This window comes from Chiloscyllium punctatum, unplaced genomic scaffold (genome assembly GCF_047496795.1).
Source record: "Chiloscyllium punctatum isolate Juve2018m unplaced genomic scaffold, sChiPun1.3 scaffold_460, whole genome shotgun sequence".
Taxonomy (NCBI): Eukaryota; Metazoa; Chordata; class Chondrichthyes; order Orectolobiformes; family Hemiscylliidae; genus Chiloscyllium; species Chiloscyllium punctatum.
Genome location: NW_027310194.1, coordinates 138529 through 160258, shown reverse-complemented (window position 1 = coordinate 160258; position 21730 = coordinate 138529). Strand labels below are relative to the sequence as shown.

Here is a 21730-nt window from a genome sequence, read left to right as displayed (position 1 = left end):
GGGGGCTGGTGTGTGGGGGACAGGGGGACAGCGATGCTGGGGGCTGGTGTGTGGAGACAGGGGGACAGCGATGCTGGGGGCTGGTGTGTGGGGACAGGGGGACAGCGATGCTAGGGGCTGGTGTGTGGGGACAGGGGGACAGCGATGCTGGGGGCTGGTGTGTGGGGACAGGGGTACAGCGATGCTGGGAGCTGGTGTGTGGGGACAGGGGGACAGCGATGCTGGGGGCTGGTGTGAGGGGACAGGGGGACAGCGATGCTGGGGGCTGGTGTGAGGGGGACAGAGGGACAGCGATGCTGGGGGCTGGTGTGTGGGGACAGGGGGACTGTGATGCTGGGGGCTGGTGTGTGGGGGAGAGGGGGGACAGCGATGCTGGGAGCTGGTGTGTGGGGACAGGGGGACAGCGATGCTGGGGGCTGGTGTGTGGGGACAGGGGGACTGTGATGCTGGGGGCTGGTGTGTGGGGGAGAGGGGGGACAGCGATGCTGGGAGCTGGTGTGTGGGGACAGGGGGACAGCGATGTTGGGGGCTGGTGTGTGGGGACAGTGGGACAGCGATGCTGGGGGCTGGTGTGTGGGGACAGGGGGACAGCGATGCTGGGGGCTGGTGTGTGGGGACAGGGGGACAGCGATGCTGGGGGCTGGTGTGTGGGGACAGTGGGACAGCGATGCTGGGAGCTGGTGTGTGGGGACAGGGGGACAGCGATGCTGGGAGCTGGTGTGTGGGGATGTGGGACAGCGATGCTGGGGGCTGGTGTGTGGGGACAGGGGGACAGCGATGCTGGGGGCTGGTGTGTGGGGACAGGGGGACAGCGATGCTGGGAGCTGGTGTGTGAGGACAGTGGGACAGCGATGCTGGGGGCTGGTGTGTGGGGACAGGGGGACAGCGATGCTGGGGGCTGCTGTGTGGGGACAGGGGGACAGCGATGCTGGGGGCTGGTGTGTGGGGACAGGGGGACAGCGATGCTGGGGGCTGGTGTGAGGGGACAGGGGGACAGCGATGCTGGGGGCTGGTGTGTGGGGACCGGGGGACAGCGATGCTGGGGGCTGGTGTGTGGGGACTGGGGGGACAGCGATGCTGGGAGCTGGTGTGTGGGGACAGTGGGACAGCGATGCTGGGGGCTGGTGTGTGGGGACAGGGGGACAGCGATGCTGGTGTGTGGGGACAGGGGGACAGCGATGCTGGGGGCTGGTGTGTGGGGACTGGGGGGACAGCGATGCTGGGAGCTGGTGTGTGGGGACAGTGGGACAGCGATGCTGGGGGCTGGTGTGTGGGGACAGGGGGACAGCGATGCTGGGGGCTGGTGTGTGGGGACAGGGGTACAGCGATGCTGGGAGCTGGTGTGTGGGGACAGGGGGACAGTGATGCTGGGGGCTGGTGTGTGGGGACTGGGGGGACAGCGATGCTGGGGGCTGGTGTGTGGGGACAGGGGTACAGCGATGCTGGGGGCTGGTGTGTGGGGACAGGGGGATAGCGATGCTGGGGGCTGGTGTGTGGGGACAGGGGGACAGCGATGCTGGGGGCTGGTGTGAGGGGACAGGGGGACAGCGATGCTGGGGGCTGGTGTGTGGGGACAGGGGGACAGCGATGCTGGGAGCTGGTGTGAGGGGACAGGGGGACAGCGATGCTGGGGGCTGGTGTGTGGGGACTGGGGGGACAGCGATGCTGGGGGCTGGTGTGTGGGGACAGGGGTACAGCGATGCTGGGGGCTGGTGTGTGGGGACTGGGGGGACAGCGATGCTGGGGGCTGGTGTGTGGGGACAGGGGGACAGCGATGCTGGGGGCTGGTGTGAGGGGACAGGGGGACAACGATGCTGGGGGCTGGTGTGAGGGGACAGGGGGACAACGATGCTGGGGGCTGGTGTGTGGGGACAGGGGGACAGCGATGCTGGGGGCTGGTGTGTGGGGACAGGGGGACGGCGATGCTGGGGGCTGGTGTGTGGGGACAGTGGGACAGCGATGCTGGGGGCTGGTGTGTGGGGACAGGGGTACAGTGATGCTGGGGGCTGGTGTGTGGGGACTGGGGGGACAGCGATGCTGGGGGCTGCTGTGTGGGGACTGGGGGACTGTGGAACAGCGATGCTGGGGGCTGGTGTGTGGGGACAGGGGACTGTGATGCTGGGAGCTGGTGTGTGGGGACAGGGGTACAGCGATGCTGGGAGCTGCTGTGTGGGGACTGGGGGACTGTGGGACTGTGATGCTGGGGGCTGGTGTGTGGGGACTGTGGGACTGTGATGCTGGGGGCTGGTGTGTGGGGACTGGGGGACTGTGGGACTGTGATGCTGGGGGCTGGTGTGTGGGGACTGGGGGACTGTGGGACTGTGATGCTGGGGGCTGGTGTGTGGGACAGGGGGACAGCGATGCTGGGGGCTGGTGTGTGGGACAGGGGGACAGCGATGATGGGGGCTGGTGTGTGGGACAGGGGGACAGCGATGCTGGGAGCTGGTGTGTGGGGGAGAGGGGGACAGCGGTGCTGGGAGCTGGTGTGTGAGGGACAGGGGGACAGCGACGCTGGGGGCTGGTGTGTGGGGGAGAGGGGGACAGCGATGCTGGGGGCTGGTGTGTGGGGGAGAGGGGGACAGTGATGCTGGGGGCTGGTGTGTGGGGGACAGGGGGACTGTGATGCTGGGGGCTGGTGTGTGGGCCCGGTGCTGCGATGCTGGGAGCTGGTGTGTGGGGGAGAGGGGGACAGCGGTGCTGGGAGCTGGTGTGTGGGGGACAGGGGGACTGTGATGCTGGGGGCTGGTATGTGGGGACAGGGGGATAGCGATGCTGGGGGCTGGTGTGTGGGGACAGGGGGACAGCGATGCTGGGGGCTGGTGTGAGGGGACAGGGGGACAGCGATGCTGGGGGCTGGTGTGTGGGGACAGGGGGACAGCGATGCTGGGAGCTGGTGTGTGGGGACAGTGGGACAGCGATGCTGGGGGCTGGTGTGTGGGGACTGGGGGACTGTGATGCTGGGGGCTGGTGTGTGGGGACTGGGGGACTGTGATGCTGGGGGCTGGTGTGTGGGGACAGGGGGACAGCGATGCTGGGGGCTGGTGTGTGGGGACAGTGGGACAGCGATGCTGGGGGCTGGTGTGTGGGGACAGTGGGACAGCGATGCTGGGGGCTGGTGTGTGGGGACAGTGGGACAGCGATGCTGGGAGCTGGTGTGTGGGGACAGGGGGACAGCGATGCTGGGGGCTGGTGTGTGGGGACAGTGGGACAGCGATGCTGGGGGCTGGTGTGTGGGGACAGTGGGACAGCGATGCTGGGAGCTGGTGTGTGGGGACAGTGGGACAGCGATGCTGGGAGCTGGTGTGTGGGGACAGCGATGCTGGGAGCTGGTGTGTGGGGACAGTGGCACAGCGATGCTGGGAGCTGGTGTGTGGGGACAGGGGGACAGCGATGCTGGGGGCTGGTGTGTGGGCCCGGAGACAGCGATGCTGGGAGCTGGTGTGTGGGCCCGGAGACAGCGATGCTGGGAGCTGGTGTGTGGGGACAGCGATGCTGGGGGCTGGTGTCGTGGGGGACAGGGGGACTGTGATGCTGGGGGCTGGTGTGTGGGCCCGGTGCTGCGATGCTGGGAGCTGGTGTGTGGGGACAGTGGGACAGCGATGCTGGGAGCTGGTGTGTGGGGGACAGGGGGACTGTGATGCTGGGGGCTGGTGTGTGGGCCCGGGGACAGCGATGCTGGGGGCTGGTGTGTGGGGACTGGGGGACTGTGATGCTGGGAGCTGGTGTGTGGGGACAGTGGGACAGCGATGCTGGGGGCTGGTGTGTGGGGACTGGGGGACTGTGATGCTGGGGGCTGGTGTGTGGGGACAGGGGGACAGCGATGCTGGGGGCTGGTGTGTGGGGGACAGGGGACAGCGATGCTGGGAGCTGGTGTGTGGGGACAGGGGGACAGCGATGCTGGGGGCTGGTGTGTGGGGACAGTGGCACAGCGATGCTGGGAGCTGGTGTGTGGGGACAGCGATGCTGGGGGCTGGTGTGTGGGGACAGCGATGCTGGGAGCTGGTGTGTGGGGACAGCGATGCTGGGGGCTGGTGTGTGGGGACAGCGATGCTGGGGGCTGGTGTGTGGGGACAGTGGGACAGCGATGCTGGGGGCTGGTGTGTGGGGACAGGGGGACAGCGATGCTGGGAGCTGGTGTGTGGGGACAGGGGGACAGCAATGCTGGGGGCTGGTGTGTGGGGACAGCGATGCTGGGAGCTGGTGTGTGGGGACAGCGATGCTGGGAGCTGGTGTGTGAGGATACGGGGACAGCGATGCTGGGGGCTGGTGTGTGGGGAACTGGGGGCTGGTGTGTGGGGGACAGGGGGACTGCGACGCTGGGGGCTGGTGTGTGGGGGATGGGGGGACAGCGATGCTGGGGGCTGGTGTGTGGGGAACAGGGGGACTGCGACGCTGGGGGCTGGTGTGTGGGGGACAGGGGGACAGCGATGTTAGGGGCTGGTATGTGGGGGACAGTGGGACAGCGATGCTGGGGGCTGGTGTGTGGGGAACAGGGGGACTGTGATGCTGGGGGCTGGTGTGTGGGGAACAGGGGGACTGTGATGCTGGGAGCTGGTGTGTGGGGACAGGGGGACTGTGATGCTGGGGGCTGGTGTGTGGGGACAGGGGGACTGTGATGCTGGGAGCTGGTGTGTGGATGGCCCCTGGTTTATCATTTTGTGATTTGCTTCATGCACTGATTCTCGGGAGTTTTTTCTGATAATTCTTCCAGATTGCAGGTTAAAGATGATGTGGATATTAAGGAATACAACAGACTGATCCTGATCAAACAGGTGAAAATGACAGCATATGCTGGTGATCTGAGTCATAATGATTGCTCCTGGAAAAGCACAGCAGGTCAGGCAGCATCTGAGGAGCAGGAGAGTCGACGTTTCGACTGTGTTGTCATTCTGAGGAAGGGCTTTTACCTGAAACATAGACCCTCCTGCTCCTCAGATGCTGCCTGACCTGCTGTGCTTTTCCAGCACCAGCCTTTTTGACTCTGATCCCAATCAAATGCTGTTCCTCTATATCGTGCCTGATGTTCAGCTGCTCTCAGTGGGTGTGACTGTCTCTCACCGAATGTTCTCCTGCTTTACCCTCAGGGGCACACCCCCCTGGACAGCCTACACGAGTGGAGGCAGACATACGGCACACACCTTGACCAGGACACCAAGCAGCAGTGTAAACACATCGAGAAACTGCTGGTGAGCAGCTCTGCCAGAGGTGAGCCAGAAATCCCAGCACATTGCTGGTGAAAGGAGCCTGCAATTACAATGTGAGGAAGACCATTCCCTCCGGGCAGCTCAGGATCCAGCCCAGGATGGTCTGTGTGTGCTTATCTCACACTGCACCTTAATCTGCCTCTACTCAATTCACAGTGAAACACACACGGACTGGTCATCTTGCCCACATTCTCGCTCTGTCTGGCGAAGACCTTTCTTCTGAACTCCCAGTTGGATTTCCTGACGGCAATTTATGGATGGATCGCCTCGAATTTGGCTCCTTCCCACAAGTCGAAACACGCTCTGTATACACTCAGTGGGGACAGTGTAGAGGGAGCTTTACTCTGAATCTAAACTCATGCAGTCCCTGTCCTGGGAGGGTTTGGTGGGGGACAGTGTAGAGGGAGCTTTACTCTGTATCTAAACCTATGCGGTCCCTGTCCTGGGAGGGTTTGGTGGGGGACAGTGTAGAGGGAGCTTTACTCTGTATGTAACCCTGTGCTGTCCCTGTCCTGGGAGGGTTTGATGGGGGGAACATTGTAGAGGGAGCTTTACTCTGTATCTAACCCCGTGCTGTCCCTGTCCTGGGAGAGTTTGATGGGGGACAGTGTAGAGGAGGCTTTACTCTGTATCCAATGCTGTACTGTCCCTGAAATGGGAGGGTTTGATGGGGACAGTGTAGAGGGAGCTTTACTCTATCTAACCCCGTACTGTCCCTGTTCTGGGAGTGTTTGGTAGGGACAGTGTAGAGGGAGCTGTATGTTCAGTTTATAAGTGCAGAAAGTGCTGTCCTTTGTATCAAACCCCACGCTGTCGCTGTCCTGGGAACACTTGGTGCTGGTCAGTGCAGAGGGAGCTTTACTATCAATTTAAAAGAGTAGAGGTAGCTTTATTCTGTCCGTCACCGTGCAGTGTCCTGGGAGGGTTTAGGCTCAGTGTAAAAGAGCTTTACTTTCCATTTGAGAGAGTAGAGGTAGTTTTACTTTCCCCCTACTCTGGGAATAGTGAAGAGAGAACTTTACTCACAGTTTGAAAGAGTAAAGAATGTTCTAATTTTCTCTACTAACAATTGGTTTTACAATCGTTAGAATTTGCTTTCCTTTGTACCTTTTAGTGAAATATCGTTATTATATTTATTTCCTCTTGACAGATTCGCAGCCTGTTCAAGTCCTTCAAGAGAGTGAACTATTTGACTCTGAAAGTTCACAGCCACAGGAGACGATCAGAGGGTGTGTTACTGCCTCTGCGTCCACTCCTCCTGAGGAACAAGAGAGAGGCTTTCGGCACAAGGACACGGGAGGTCAATGCCGCAGCAGGCTGGATTCGAACACAGCTTCCGTGACCCAGAGCAGTCTGCTGCGTGCTCGATTACACAGCGCCAATGGTACATCTGATGGCCCTGGGAAACCCCCAGGGTCCGCTACCCAGATGACCACTCGCAGCCGGCTGGATTGGTCTGCTCTCGGGGAGGAGGGCTCTTCTGATGAGGACGTTCCAGTGGAGCGATGCCAACCAGTGAAGAAACGGCACAGGGCCATGGGTCAGAGGGCTTCCACTGGCCCAGGAAGGACCAAACCCACCAGTGGCTGGACACCAGCTCTGCTCAACAACCCTGGTTCGAGTCAGGAGGAGGCGAGTGAGTGGCATTTGCCCAGGACGGGGCGGGAATGTGATTTCGATGCTCCCAGTGTCGGAGCGTCCACTTACCTGCAGGTTATCCGGAATTTAGGGAGTGCAAAGTCCAGGATTTTATCCCAAACTTTAGCAGCACCGCCCGTTCATCCAGCAGCCACTAGCAGGAAGTCAGCGTTGATCCCGGATAGTGAATACGTGGAGGACAGCTGGCTGGACGATGATCTGGGCAGTAGCCGAGCCAAGAAGAGGCGTCGGGAACAGAGCCAGGCAGGCAGTGTCCCTGAGCAAGAGGAGCCCGGTCTCAGCACTGAAGGAGATCTCTGTCGGAGCTCACAGCTGCCTGCGTGCCGCGAAAGGGCCACTCTGCAGAAGAAACGATCAAAGCAACTGCGCATGACCCAGATAGTGGACAGGGCCGGGCTCAGGAGGACAGGGAACAGCAGCAGCAACATTGAGAGGGATACCTCCCAGGTCACCTGTACAACCAGCGAGCCCACAGCAGCCCCCAGCTCACTGGTAATGGCCGGGACTCTCCGTGTTCACCCTCACACACTAACCAGCCATCAGACAGAGGGACCCATCAGTCCTGTAGGGTCAGGCTGTGGCCCTATAGGGTGTCCCCCCCAGGTCAGGCTGTGGCCCTATAGGGTGTCCCCCCGGGGTCAGACTGCAGCCCTATAGGGTGTCCCCCCTGGGTCAGGCTGTGGCCCTATAGGGTGTCCCCCTGGGGTCAGACTGCAGCCCTATAGAGTGTCCCCCCGGGGTCAGGCTGTGGCCCTATAGAGTGTCCCCCCTGGGTCAGACTGTGGCCCTATAGAGTGTCCCCCCTAGGTCAGACTGCAGCCCTATAGGGTGTCCCCCCGGGTCAGGCTGCCGGCCCTATAGGGTGTCCCCCCTGGGTCAGGCTGTGGCCCTATAGGGTGTCCCCCCTGGGTCAGACTGTGGCCCTATAGGGTGTCCCCCCTAGGTCAGACTGCAGCCCTATAGGGTGTCCCCCCTGGGTCAGACTGTGGCCCTATAGGGTGTCCCCCCTGGGTCAGACTGCAGCCCTATAGGGTGTTCCCCCCGGGTCAGACTGCAGCCCTATAGGGTGTCCCCCCTGTGTCAGGCTGTGGCCCTATAGGGTGTTCCCCCCGGGGTCAGACTGCTGCCCTATAGGGTGTCCCACCCGGGTCAGACTGCGGTCCTATAGGGTGTCCCCCCTGGGTCAGACTGCAGCCCTATAGGGTGTCCCCCCCTGGGTCAGGCTGTGGCCCTATAGGGTGTCCCCCCTGGGTCAGACTGTGGCCCTATAGGGTGTCCCCCCCTGGGTCAGACTGTGGCCCTATAGGGTGTCCCCCCTGGGTCAGACTGCGGCCCTATAGGGTGTCCCCCCGGGTCAGACTGCGGTCCTATAGGGTGTCCCCCCTGGGTCAGACTGCAGCCCTATAGGGTGTCCCCCCCTGGGTCAGGCTGTGGCCCTATAGGGTGTCCCCCCTGGGTCAGACTGTGGCCCTATAGGGTGTCCCCCCTGGGTCAGACTGTGGCCCTATAGGGTGTCCCCCCTGGGTCAGACTGTGGCCCTATAGGGTGTCCCCCCTGGGTCAGGCTGTGGCCCTATAGGGTGTCCCCCCGGGGTCAGACTGCAGCCCTATAGGGTGTCCCCCCTGGGTCAGACTGCTGTCCTATAGGGTGTCCCCCCTGGGTCAGACTGCGGCCCTATAGGGTGTCCCCCCTGGGTCAGACTGTGGCCCTATAGGGTGTCCCCCCGGGGTCAGGCTGCGGCCCTATAGGGTGTTCCCCCCCTGGGTCAGACTGCGGTCCTATAGGGTGCTCCCCCCAGGTCAGACTGCGGTCCTATAGGGTGCTCCCCCCGGGTCAGACTGTGGCCCTATAGGGTGTTCCCCCCCCCCGGGTCAGACTGTGGCCCTATAGGGTGTCCCCCCCTGGGTCAGACTGTGGCCCTATAGGGTGCTCCCCCCAGGTCAGACTGCGGCCCTATAGGGTGTACCCCCTGGGTCAGACTGCGGCCCTATAGGGTGTCCCCCCCTGGGTCAGACTGTGGCCCTATAGGGTGTCCCCCCTGTGTCAGACTGTGGCCCTATAGGGTGTCCCCCCTGGGTCAGGCTGTGGCCCTATAGGGTGTCCCCCCTGGGTCAGGCTGCGGCCCTATAGGGTGCTCCCCCCTGTGTCAGACTGCGGTCCTATAGGGTGTCCCCCCTGGGTCAGGCTGCGGCCCTATAGGGTGCTCCCCCCGGGTCAGACTGCGGCCCTATAGGGTGCTCCCCCCGGGTCAGACTGCGGTCCTATAGGGTGTCCCCCCTGGGTCAGGCTGCGGTCCTATAGGGTGCTCCCCCTGGGTCAGACTGCGGTCCTATAGGGTGCTCCCCCCGGGTCAGACTGCGGCCCTATAGGGTGTACCCCCTGGGTCAGACTGCGGCCCTATAGGGTGTCCCCCCCTGGGTCAGACTGTGGCCCTATAGGGTGTCCCCCCTGTGTCAGACTGTGGCCCTATAGGGTGTCCCCCCTGGGTCAGGCTGTGGCCCTATAGGGTGTCCCCCCTGGGTCAGGCTGCGGCCCTATAGGGTGCTCCCCCCTGTGTCAGACTGCGGTCCTATAGGGTGTCCCCCCTGGGTCAGGCTGCGGCCCTATAGGGTGCTCCCCCCGGGTCAGACTGCGGCCCTATAGGGTGCTCCCCCCGGGTCAGACTGCGGTCCTATAGGGTGTCCCCCCTGGGTCAGGCTGCGGTCCTATAGGGTGCTCCCCCTGGGTCAGACTGCGGTCCTATAGGGTGCTCCCCCCGGGTCAGACTGCGGCCCTATAGGGTGTCCCCCCTGGGTCAGACTGCGGTCCTATAGGGTGTCCCCCCTGGGTCAGGCTGCGGCCCTATAGGGTGCTCCCCCCGGGTCAGACTGCGGCCCTATAGGGTGCTCCCCCTGGGTCAGACTGTGGCCCTATAGGGTGTCCCCCCTGGGTCAGACTGCGGTCCTATACGGTGTCCCCCCTGGGTCAGGCTGCGGTCCTATAGGGTGCTCCCCCTGGGTCAGACTGCGGCCCTATAGGGTGTCCCCCCTGGGTCAGACTGTGGCCCTATAGGGTGTTCCCCCCGGGGTCAGGCTGTGGCCCTATAGGGTGTTCCCCCCTGGGTCAGACTGCGGTCCTATAGGGTGCTCCCCCCAGGTCAGACTGCGGTCCTATAGGGTGTTCCCCCCGGGTCAGACTGTGGCCCTATAGGGTGTCCCCCCCCCCCGGGTCAGACTGTGGCCCTATAGGGTGTCCCCCCCGGGTTAGACTGTGGCCCTATAGGGTGCTCCCCCCAGGTCAGACTGCGGCCCTATAGGGTGTACCCCCTGGGTCAGACTGTGGCCCTATAGGGTGTCCCCCCCTGGGTCAGACTGTGGCCCTATAGGGTGTCCCCCCTGTGTCAGACTGTGGCCCTATAGGGTGTCCCCCCTGGGTCAGGCTGTGGCCCTATAGGGTGTCCCCCCTGGGTCAGGCTGTGGCCCTATAGGGTGTCCCCCCTGGGTCAGGCTGCGGCCCTATAGGGTGCTCCCCCCTGTGTCAGACTGCGGTCCTATAGGGTGTCCCCCCCGGGTCAGGCTGCGGCCCTATAGGGTGCTCCCCCCGGGTCAGACTGCGGCCCTATAGGGTGCTCCCCCTGGGTCAGACTGCGGTCCTATAGGGTGTCCCCCCTGGGTCAGGCTGCGGTCCTATAGGGTGCTCCCCCTGGGTCAGACTGCGGTCCTATAGGGTGCTCCCCCCGGGTCAGACTGCGGCCCTATAGGGTGTCCCCCCGGGTCAGACTGCGGTCCTATAGGGTGTCCCCCCTGGGTCAGGCTGCGGCCCTATAGGGTGCTCCCCCCGGGTCAGACTGCGGCCCTATAGGGTGCTCCCCCTGGGTCAGACTGTGGCCCTAAAGGGTGTCCCCCCTGGGTCAGACTGCGGTCCTATACGGTGTCCCCCCTGGGTCAGGCTGCGGTCCTATAGGGTGCTCCCCCTGGGTCAGACTGCGGTCCTATAGGGTGCTCCCCCCGGGTCAGACTGCGGCCCTATAGGGTGCTCCCCCTGGGTCAGGCTGCGGCCCTATTGGGTGCTCCCCCCGGGTCAGACTGCGGCCCTATAGGGTGTCCCCCCTGGGTCAGACTGCGGTCCTATAGGGTGTCCCCCCTGGGTCAGGCTGCGGTCCTATAGGGTGCTCCCCCTGGGTCAGACTGCGGTCCTATAGGGTGCTCCCCCCGGGTCAGGCTGCGGCCCTATAGGGTGCTCCCCCTGGGTCAGGCTGTGGCCCTATAGGGTGCTCCCCCAGGTCAGGCTGTGGCCCTATAGGGTGTCCCCCCTGGGTCAGACTGCAGCCCTATAGGGTGTCCCCCCTGGGTCAGACTGCGGTCCTATAGGGTGTTCCCCCCTGGGTCAGGCTGTGGCCCTATAGGGTGTCCCCCCTGGGTCAGACTGCAGCCCTATAGGGTGTCCCCCCTGGGTCAGACTGGGGTCCTATAGGGTGTTCCCCCCTGGGTCAGTCTGTGGCCCTATAGGGTGTTCCCCCTGGGTCAGACTGCAGCCCTATAGGGTGTCCCCCCTGGGTCAGACTGCGGTCCTATAGGGTGTTCCCCCCTGGGTCAGACTGCGGTCCCATAGGGTGTTCCCCCCTGGGTCAGACTGCGGTCCCATAGGGTGTTCCCCCTGGGTCAGACTGCGGTCCTATAGGGTGTTCCCCCTGGGTCAGACTGCAGCCCTATAGGGTGTCCCCCCTGGGTCAGACTGCGGTCCTATAGGGTGTTCCCCCCTGGGTCAGACTGCGGTCCCATCGGGTGTTCCCCCTGGGTCAGACTGCGGTCCTATAGGGTGTTCCCCCTGGGTCACATGGTGACAGACCCCTGCCCCCATGTCTCGGTGTTGAGTGCTCAGTAATCTATCGATCCTGCTCTCTCTCTCTCTCTCTCTCTGTCCAGGTTTCACCTCATCAGTTTGTGCCTGTTGCCCCAGCAGCTCCTCCATCGATCAGAGTAAGGGTCAGAGTTCAAGATCATGTCTTCCTGATTCCAATAGCACACAGGTACGTTTGAGGCTGGATAGTGAGGGGGAAGGGAGCTGGAGGGTGCCGTCGGTGGGCGGCACGGTGGCACAGTGGTTAGCACTGCTGCCTCTCAGACCCGGGTTCAATTCCCACCTCAGTCGACTGACTGTGTGGATTTGCACATTCTCCCCGTGTCTGCGTGGGTTTCCTCCGGGTGCTTCAGTTTCCTCCCACAATCCAAAAATGTGCAGGTTAGGGTGGATTGGCCATGCTAAATTGCCCGTAGTGTTAGGTGAGGGGGTAAAACGTAGGAATATGGGTCTTGGTAGTATACGTTTCGGTGGGTTGGTGTGGACTTGGGCCGAAGGGCCTGTTTCCACACTGTAAGTAATCTAATCTAATCTAATCTAAATACCAATGACCAACTGAGTTTGATAACCTGATGCCTCTTGAATGATCAGCACCTATGAATCTGGTGAAAACTTCCAATTCTGGGAAGCAGAGGACAATTCTGGGAATTAATCTGGAGAATATTTTGTTAACTCATGGAATGTTATTGTTGTTGGTTGGGCCAGCCTTTATTCCTGGGAGTAAAGATCCCCAATGATCCGTCCTGGTCCATCCACACCGACACTACAACAAAAAAGCACACCACTACCTCGCCTTCCTCATGAGGCTAAGGAAACTGGGAGTGTCCACAAAGGCTCTTACCAATTTATATCGATGCACCACAGAAAGCAACCTCTCCGGATGGATCACAGCTTGGTACAGCAACTGCTCTGCCCAGGAGATTACAGAGAGGTGTGAACCCAGGCCAGTCCGTCAGGATAACCAGCCTTCCATCCATCGACTCCGTCTACACTTCCCACTGCCTCGAGAAAGCAGCCATCATCATCACAGACCCCTCCCAGCCCGGTTAGACTCTCTTGCCCCCCCCCTTCCACAGGACAGAAGATACAAACGTTTGAGAACATGTACCAATAGACTTAAGAACAGCTTTTTTCCTCACTGTTATCAGACTTATGAACAAACCTCTCGTATATTAGAGTTGATCTTTCTCTGCACCTTCTCTGTAGCTGTAACACTATATTCTGTATTCTGTTCCATTACCCTGATGTATTTATGTGAGGTATGATTTGTCTGGTTAGCACAGAAAACAATACTTTTCACTGTAACTCGGTACATGTGACAATAAGAAATCCAATCATTGCCTGTCCCTAGTTGTGTTTTAGAGGGTGAGCTCCTGTCCATTTGAACTGGTCAATCCTTTGTGAAACCCCTTTCAAATACTAAAGTCCCCTGCCCAGTGATCCCTCAGCTCCTTACTGATGCAGAATCCCAGCCTGTTGAGTCTTTCTCGACAATGATCACCCTCTCTGTTCGGCTGTCGTTCTCGTAAACCCTGCTCTGGATATGGAGACCTGAACTGTGGGCAGCTCTCCCCAGACTTATTTCATTCTTCCATCACACACACAAGGGCCATCCCTGACCGTCCTTAAACAGAGGGCCCTGTTTCACAGGACAGGATTTGAAAAGCACAGCCAGTCAGGCAGCATCCGAGGAGCAGCAGAGTTGATGGTTTGAGCCCAAGCCCTTCGTCAGGAATGTATTTCAGAGGGTATATGTGAGTCACCCACGTTCTGGAGTCCGGTGTAGGCCTGACCAGGTGAGGATGGCAGAATTCCTTCCTGGAAGGACTTTGTGAAGCAGAGGGGTTTTCGAGGATAATCAGTGATACTTTCACAATCACTTATTGCTTTCAATTCCCCAAGAGTGATAGTATCTCGTCTTCGGCTCAGGTACCTTGCAGCCTTCAGGTTAATCATTTGAGAGCATGCCATACCATTTACCCACTTACTTGTCTTGAGGTGGGCTCCTTCTGGAGAATTGCTGGAGAATCTCAGCAAGTCTGGCAGCATCTGTGGAGAAAGAAAAACAGAGTTAATATCCAGTGACCCTCCTCCAGAACCCATGAAGAAAGGTCACTGGACCAGAAACATTAGCTTTGCTATCTCTCCACGGACACTGCCAGACCTGCTGAGGTTCTCCAGCAGTTTCTGTATTTTGTTGCAGATTTCCAGCATCCACAGTTGTTTTGTTTAATGTTCTGGGGACAAATGCCACCATGGTAGCTGGTGGGATAGCCAATCAATTCATCAATGTGGAATTAATGATTTGGATGAGGGAACCGGGGGCATTCTAGCGAAGTTTGCCGATGATACGAAGTTAGGTGGACAGGCAGGTAGTACTGAGGAAGTGGGGAGGCTACAGAAGGATCTAGACAGGTTGGGAGAGTGGTCCAGGAAATGGCTGATGGAATTTAACGTGAGCAAGTGCGAGGTCTTGCACTTTGGCAAAAAGAATATAGGAATGGCCTACTTTCTAAATGGTGAGAAACTTAATAAAGCCAAAGCACAAAGGGATCTGGGAGTGCTAGTCGAGGATTCTCTAAAGGTAAACATGCAGGTTGAGTCTGTGATTAAGAAAGCGAATGCAATGTTGTCTCTTATCTCAAGAGGGTTGGAATATAAAAGCAGAGATGTACTACTAAGACTTTATAAAGCTCTGGTTAGGCCCCATTTGGAGTACTGTGTCCAGTTTTGGTCCCCACACCTCAGGAAGGACATACTGGCACTGGAACGTGTACAGCGGAGATTCACACGGATGATCCCTGGAATGACAGGTCTAGCATATGAGGAACGGCTGAGGATACTGGGATTGTATTCGTTGGAGTTTAGAAGATTAAGGGGAGATCTAATAGAGACGTACAAAATAATACATGGCTTTGAAAAGGTGGATGCTAGAAAATTGTTTCTGTTAGGCGAGGAGACTAGGACCCGTGGACACAGCCTGAGAATTAGAGGGGGTAAATTCAGAACAGAAATGTGGAGACATTTCTTCAGCCAGAGAGTGGTGGGCCTGTGGAATTCATTGCCACGGAGTGCAGTGGAAGCCGGGACGCTAAATGTCTTCAAGGCCGAGATTGATAGGTTCTTGTTGTCTAGAGGAATTAAGGGCTACGGGGAGAACGCTGGCAAGTGGAGCTGAAATGCGCATCAGCCATGATTGAATGGCGGAGTGGACTTGATGGGCCGAATGGCCTTCCTTCCACTCCTATGTCTTATGTCTTATGGTCTAATTGAAGCACGCGAAGCAGAATACTGAATCTCAGCACAGTTCCAGTTGTGAGTTTAACCTGTCTTTCCTCGGCCTACAGTGACACTGAAGTACGGACTGTGTCTTGGTTGGCAGAACAGGCCACTCAGCGACATTACCAGATGTGTGGGCTGCGGCCCAGACTCACCCTGAAGAAGGAAGGGGCACTCCTCGCTCCACAGGACCCCATCATCCACGTTCTACAAAGCAATGAGGAGGTAAGACCGGTCTCAACACGGGCTTAGATACAGAGTAAAGCTCCCTCTACACTGTCCCCATCAAACACTCCCAGGACAGGGACAGCACAGGATTAGATACAGAGTAAAGCTCCTTCTACACCATGTCCCTTATCAAATACTCCCAGGACAGGGTTAGATACAGAGTACATAGAACATAGAACAATACAGCACAGAACAGGCCCTTCAGCCCACGATGTTGTGCCGAACATTTGTCCGAGCTTAAGCACCCATCCATGTACCTATCCAATTGCCGCTTAAAGGTCACCAATGATTCTGACTCTGCCACTCCCACAGGCAGCGCATTCCATGCCCCCACCACTCTCTGGGTAAAGAACCCACCCCTGACATCTCCCCTATACCTTCCACCCTTCACCTTAAATTTATGTCCCCTTGTAACACTCTGTCGTACCCGGGGAAAAAGTCTCTGACTGTCTACTCTATCTATTCCTCTGATCATCTTATAAACCTCTATCAAGTCACCCCTCATCCTTCGCCGTTCCAACGAGAAAAGGCCTAGCACTCTCAACCTATCCTCGTACGACCTATTCTCCATTCCAGGCAACATCCTGGTAAATCTCCTCTGCACCCTCTCCAAAGCTTCCACATCTTTCCTAAAATGAGGTGACCAGAACTGCACACAGTACTCCAAATGTGGCCTAACCAAAGTCCTGTACAGCTGCAACATCACTTCACAACTCTTGAATTCAATCCCTCTGCTAATGAACGCTAATACACCATAGGCCTTCTTACAAGCTCTATCCACCTGAGTGGCAACTTTCAAAGATCTATGAACATAGACCCCAAGATCCCTCTGCTCCTCCACCTTACTAAGAACCCTACCATTAACCCTGTATTCCGCATTCTTATTTGTCCTTCCAAAATGGACAACCTCACACTTGACAGGGTTGAACTCCATCTGCCACTCCTCAGCCCAGCTCTGCATCATATCTAAGACCCTTTGCAGCCGACAACAGCCCTCCTCACTATCCACAACTCCACCAATCTTCGTATCATCTGCAAATTGACTGACCCACCCTTCGACTCCCTCTTCCAAGTCATTAATAAAAATTACAAACAGCAGAGGACCCACAACTGATCCCTGTGGAACTCCACTTGTAACTGGGCTCAATGCTGAATATTTACCATCTACCACCACTCTCTGACTTCGACCGGTTAGCCAGTTTTCTATCCAACTGGCCAAATTTCCCACTATCCCATGCCTCCTGACTTTCCGCATAAGCCTACCATGGGGAACCTTATCAAATGCCTTACTAAAATCCATGTACACTACAACCACTGCTCTACCCTCATCCACATGCTTGGTCACCTCCTCAAAGAATTCAGTAAGACTTGTAAGGCAAGACCTACCCCTCACAAATCCGTGCTGGCTGTCCCTAATCAAGCAGTGTCTCTCCAGATACTCGTAAATCCTATCCCTCAGTACCCTTTCCATTACTTTGCCTACCACAGAAGTAAGACTAAGTGGCCTGTAATTCCCGGGGTTATCCCTATTCCCTTTTTTGAACAGGGGCACAACATTCGCCACTCTCCAGTCGCCTGGCACCATCCCCATTGACAGTGAGACGAAAAAATCATTGCCAACGGCTCTGCAATTTCCTCTCTTGCTTCCCACATAATCCTAGGATATATCCCATCAGGCCCAGGGAACTCGTCTATCCTCAAGTTTTTCAAAATGCCCAACACATCTTCCTTCCTAACAAGAAAGGGATTAGGTGAGCTAAGAGAGGGCATGAAAAATCTTTGGCGGGTAGGATCAAGGATAACCCCAAGGCATTTTATGCGTATGTGAGAAACATGAGAATGACGAGAACGAGGGTAGGTCCGATCAAGGACAGTAATGGGAGACTGTGTATTGAGTCGGAAGAGATAGGAGAGGTCTTGAATGAGTGCTTTTCTTCAGTATTTACAAATGAGATGGACCGTATTGTTGAAGAGGAGAGTATGAAACGGACTCTAGCTTACCAGTCCGTTTCATACTCTCCTCTTCAACAATACTCTCCTCGTTCTCGTCATTCTCATGTTTCTCATTGTTCTTCAGCTCCCTCCTGGCTATCCTGTATCCCTCCACTGCTCTGTCTGAACCCTGTTTCCTCAACCTTATGTAAGCCTCCTTCTTCCTCTTTACTAGACATTCAACTTCCCTCGTCAACCAAGGCTCCCTCACACGACCATCTCTTTCCTGCCTGATAGGTACATACATATCAAGGACACGTCGTATCTGCTCCTTGAGAAAGTTCCACATTTCCACGACATCCTTCCCTGACAGCCTGTGCTCCCAATTTATGCTCCTCAGATCCTGTCTTGCAGCATCGTATTTACCCTTCCCCCAATTGTAAAACCTACCCTGTTGCCGCAACTATCTCTCTCCATAACCAAGGTGAAAGTCACAGAATTGTGGTTGCCATCACCAAAATGTTCACCCACTAACAAGCCCACCACTTGTCCCGGTTCGTTACCAAGTACCAAATCCAATATGGCCTCCCCTCTGGTCAGACAATCTACATACTGCGTTAGAAAAGCTTCCTGGACACACTGCACAAACACCGCCCCATCCAATCTACTTGATCTAAAGAGCTTCCAATCAATATTTGGGAAGTTGAAGTCGCCCATGACTACGACCCTGTGGCTTCTGCACCTTTCCAAAATCGGTTTCCCAATCTGTTTCTCCACATCTCTGCTGCTATTGGGGGGCCTATAGTAAACACCCAACAAGGTGACTGCACCTTTCCTATTTCTGTCTTCAGCCCATACTACCTCCAAAGGCAGATCCCCCTCAAACTTCCTTTCTGCAGCTGTTATACCATTTCTAATTAGCAATGCCACCCCCGCCCCCTCCTTTTTTACCACCCTCCCTAATCTTACTGAAACATCTGTAACCAGGAACCTCCAACAGCCATTCCTGTCCCTCTTCTAGCCTTGTTTCAGTGATGGCCACAACATCGTAGTCCCAGGTACCGATCCACGCCTTAAGTTCACCCACCTTATTTCTGATACTCCTTGCGTTGAAGTATACACACTTGAGCCCATCTCTGTGTCCGCAAGTAGTCCCTGTCAGTGCTACCTTCTCCACAGCCTGCCTACATTCTTGGGCATCCTGACACACAGCTAGCTTACTTTCTGGACTACAAGCCTGGATCCCATCCCCCTGCCAAAGTAAAGCTCCTTATACACTGTCCCCCATCAAACACTCCCAGGACAGGGACAGCACGGGGTTAGATACAGAGTCAAGCTCCCTCTACACTGTCCCCCGATCAAACACTCCCAGGACAGGGACAGCACGGGGTTAGATACAGAGTCAAACTCCCTCTACACTGTCCCCCCATCACACACCCCCAGGACAGGGACAGCACGGGGTTAGATACAGAGTCAAGCTCCCTCTACACTGTCCCCCCATCACATACCCCCAGGACAGGGACAGCACGGGGTTAGATACAGAGTCAAGCTCCTTATACACTGTCCCCCATCACATACCCCCAGGACAGGGACCGCACGGGGTTAGATACAGAGTCAAGCTCTCTCTGTCCTGAGGTTAGTCTGGGTGAAAGCTGACTGACTGCTCCTGTCGGGTCCTGTTGCCTCACAGCACTCTGCATTGTGTGACACTGAGTGGGAACTGATCATGGATTGGAAATCTCACCCTTGCTACCATTTCTATCTCTCAGGTTCTGGCTGAGGTCGTGTCCTGGGACCTGCCTCCACTCTCTGAGCGATACAAGAGGGCCTGTGACAGTCTGTCATTGGGTAAGGGGAGAGATCTTAAAAGGCTGACTGCTCTCATTTACTGATGAGCGCCCAGTGCTCTGTGTATCCCTCTCTCTCCCCCACCACCCCTTCCCCCCTCTCTCTCTGTGTATCCCTCCCGTTCTCTCTTACCCCATCCCCCCGCTCTCTGTGTATCCCTTCTATCCCGTCCCCCTGTCTCTGTGTATCCCTCTGTCTCCCTCCCACCCTGTCCCCCTCTCTCTGTGTATCCCTCCCTCTCCCTCCCACCCCATCCCCCTCTCTCTGTGTATCCTTCCCTCTCCCTCCCACCCCATCCCCCTCTCTCTCTGTATCCCTCCCTCTCCCTCCCACCCCATCCCCCTCTCACTGTGTATCCCTCCCTCTCCCTCTTACCCCTTCCCCCCCCCCCCTCTCTCTTTCCCACCCCCTCTATCTTCAAACCAGCCCCCCTTTGGTCTCCTTTCCTGAGCCGCTCCATGTCTGGTGTATGTGATTGAATATTGCTGTGAGGTTCTTTGTGATGGTTTCCCTGTTCTCCTTGTCACGGGGTTGTGTTGGTATTGTTTCTGAGCTGGTTCCCAGTTGTTGCTGATCTGGATATTCCTGTTTCTCTTTCTCTAGCTGTTAACGGTCTGGTGTTAAGGGTGTGTGAGACCCAGGGGAGCGGGACCTGTTTCCAGCTGTCCAGCCTGTCGCTGAGCAAGGAGCACCTGAGTCCCATCCTGAGGGCCCTGAAACTGCAGACCCCCACCCACCAGCTGTGCCTGTCTGCCAATCGCCTGGGTGACGATACCATGGGGGAGCTGCTGGCCTGCCTGGTAACCATGCCCAACCTGAGGGTGCTGGACCTCTCCTCCAATCAGATCACACACCAAGGCCTGAGCACGCTCTGTCAGGCCAGCAGCCTATCCAGGGACACCCCTTTCCAAGTGAGTTCCATCTGCTCAGTCAGTGCAGGCTGTGCAAGTACATTTCACCTGGAAGACTCCAGCCTGTCTCATTGAAAGGGAAATCTGTGACGATTCTAGCAACAGGGGCAAAGTGTGGAAGCTTGACACCGAATCACAGTCAAACAGGCCATTCAGCCCCACTGCTATGTGCTAGTGTCCATACTCTACACCAATTACTAATTACCACTCCCCGACCTACTGCCTGTTAATTCACTGAGGAGACAGTGAGGGCTGCAGGTGCTGGAGATCAGAGTTGAGAATGTGGTGCTGGAAAAGCACAGCGGGGCAGGAGGATCGATGTTTTGGACCAGAGCCCTCCTGATGAGGTTCTCCAGCCCGAAACGTCAAGTCTCCTGCTCCTCGGATGCTGCCTGACCAGCACCACACTCTCGACTCTGTGAATTCACTGACCCGGGTCAACGTTCTGGGGAACAAAAAAAACAGCAGTTGTTGGAAAAGCACAGCAGGAGTGGCAGCATCGGTGGCAGGGTCACTGCACCCGAAACATTAACTCTGATTTCTCTCCACAGATGCTGCCAGACCTGATGAGCTTTTCCAGCAACTTCTGCTTTTGTTTCTGATTTCCAGCATCCGCAGATCTTTCTGTTTTTATTTCATGTTGTGGGGGCGTAGGTTTGAATCCCATAAAAGGCTGACATAAAAATCCTGATTGTGCCTGTTGTCAGTTGGTGTAATGATCTCGCTGGTTCACCAGGTGCTGTTTAAAGTGGCTTGTGTGGGACTGCAGATCCACAGGGACGTGGCTGACTCCTAGGCTGGGCAATAAATACTGGCCTCGCCAGTGACACTTCCATCCCATCGGCAAATTAAAAAGAAACTTCTCTATGTGATGCATCAGTATTTCACAGAGTTGCACGTGCTCTCCACTCTCTGTGTGTAAAGAAATCCCTCCTCCATTCTCTACCTGTCAGTGGTGATACCTTGTTCTGGACTGAATGGAAGTCATTTCTCTACCTGTCCTCTGTGCAACCTGATAGAGCGCTGCAGGGTGGTTGCTGCTGTCACCTGCTCTGTTTGTAAACCTGCAGAAGATCTATCTATCCTCTTTAGACAGGGTGGATAGAGACCAGCCTTTTCCCAGGGTGAGGGATTCCCACTCACAAGGTGAAAGGTGAAGAGTTTAAGGGGGATACACGCGGCAAGTAGTTCACACAGAGGGTGGTGGGCATCTGGAACACGTTGCCAGTCGAGGTGGGAGAGGCAGGCACGGTAGATTCATTTAAGATGTGTCTGGAGAGATGCCTGAGTAGGTGGGGAGCAGAGGGATACAGATGCTTAGGGATTGGGCGACAGGTTTAGACAGTGGACTTGGATCAGCTCAGGCCTGGAGGGCCGAAGGGCCAGCTCCTGGGCTGTAAATTTTCTTTGTTCTTTGTTCTCTGAGGGTGTGAGGGTATTGGAGAGGCTGCCACAAAAGACTCACAATTGTGACCCACTGATGAGGAGCTCCAGGGACACAGACTGGAGAAGTTGGGAATGTGTTCCGTGGAGGAAATGGCGGTTGAGAAGAGATTTCAGAGAGGTCTTCCAATCACGAGGGTCTGGACAATAGACAGGGAGAAACAAAAACAGAAATTGCTGGAAAAACTCAGAAGTGTCACTGAACTGAAACATTAACTCTGCTTTTTCTCCATAGATACCGGCCAGACCTGCTGAGTTTCTCCAGCAATTCCTGTTTTTGTTTCTAATTTCCAGTATTGGCAGTTCTATGTTTTATTTCAGTATAAACAGGGAGAAACTCGAGCAGCTGTGATCGTACTGAAGGGCGGAGCAGGCTCGAAGGGCTGA

The 21730-nt window shown here is 57.0% G+C and overlaps 1 protein-coding gene across 1 annotated transcript in view; it reads left to right on the top strand.

Annotated features, from left to right (window-relative positions):
• Window positions 1-3287: 3287 nt before the first annotated feature.
• The window catches only part of LOC140472829 (tonsoku-like protein), a 44278-nt gene continuing 25835 nt past the window's right edge, over window positions 3288-21730 (top strand). The window contains exons 1-7 of the mRNA XM_072567525.1: window positions 3288-3612; window positions 5029-5205; window positions 6355-7355; window positions 11768-11871; window positions 15050-15206; window positions 18911-18989; window positions 19593-19900. Coding sequence (XP_072423626.1) covers window positions 3288-3612; window positions 5029-5205; window positions 6355-7355; window positions 11768-11871; window positions 15050-15206; window positions 18911-18989; window positions 19593-19900 — 2151 coding nt within the window. The remainder of the gene's footprint in view (window positions 3613-5028; window positions 5206-6354; window positions 7356-11767; window positions 11872-15049; window positions 15207-18910; window positions 18990-19592; window positions 19901-21730) is intronic.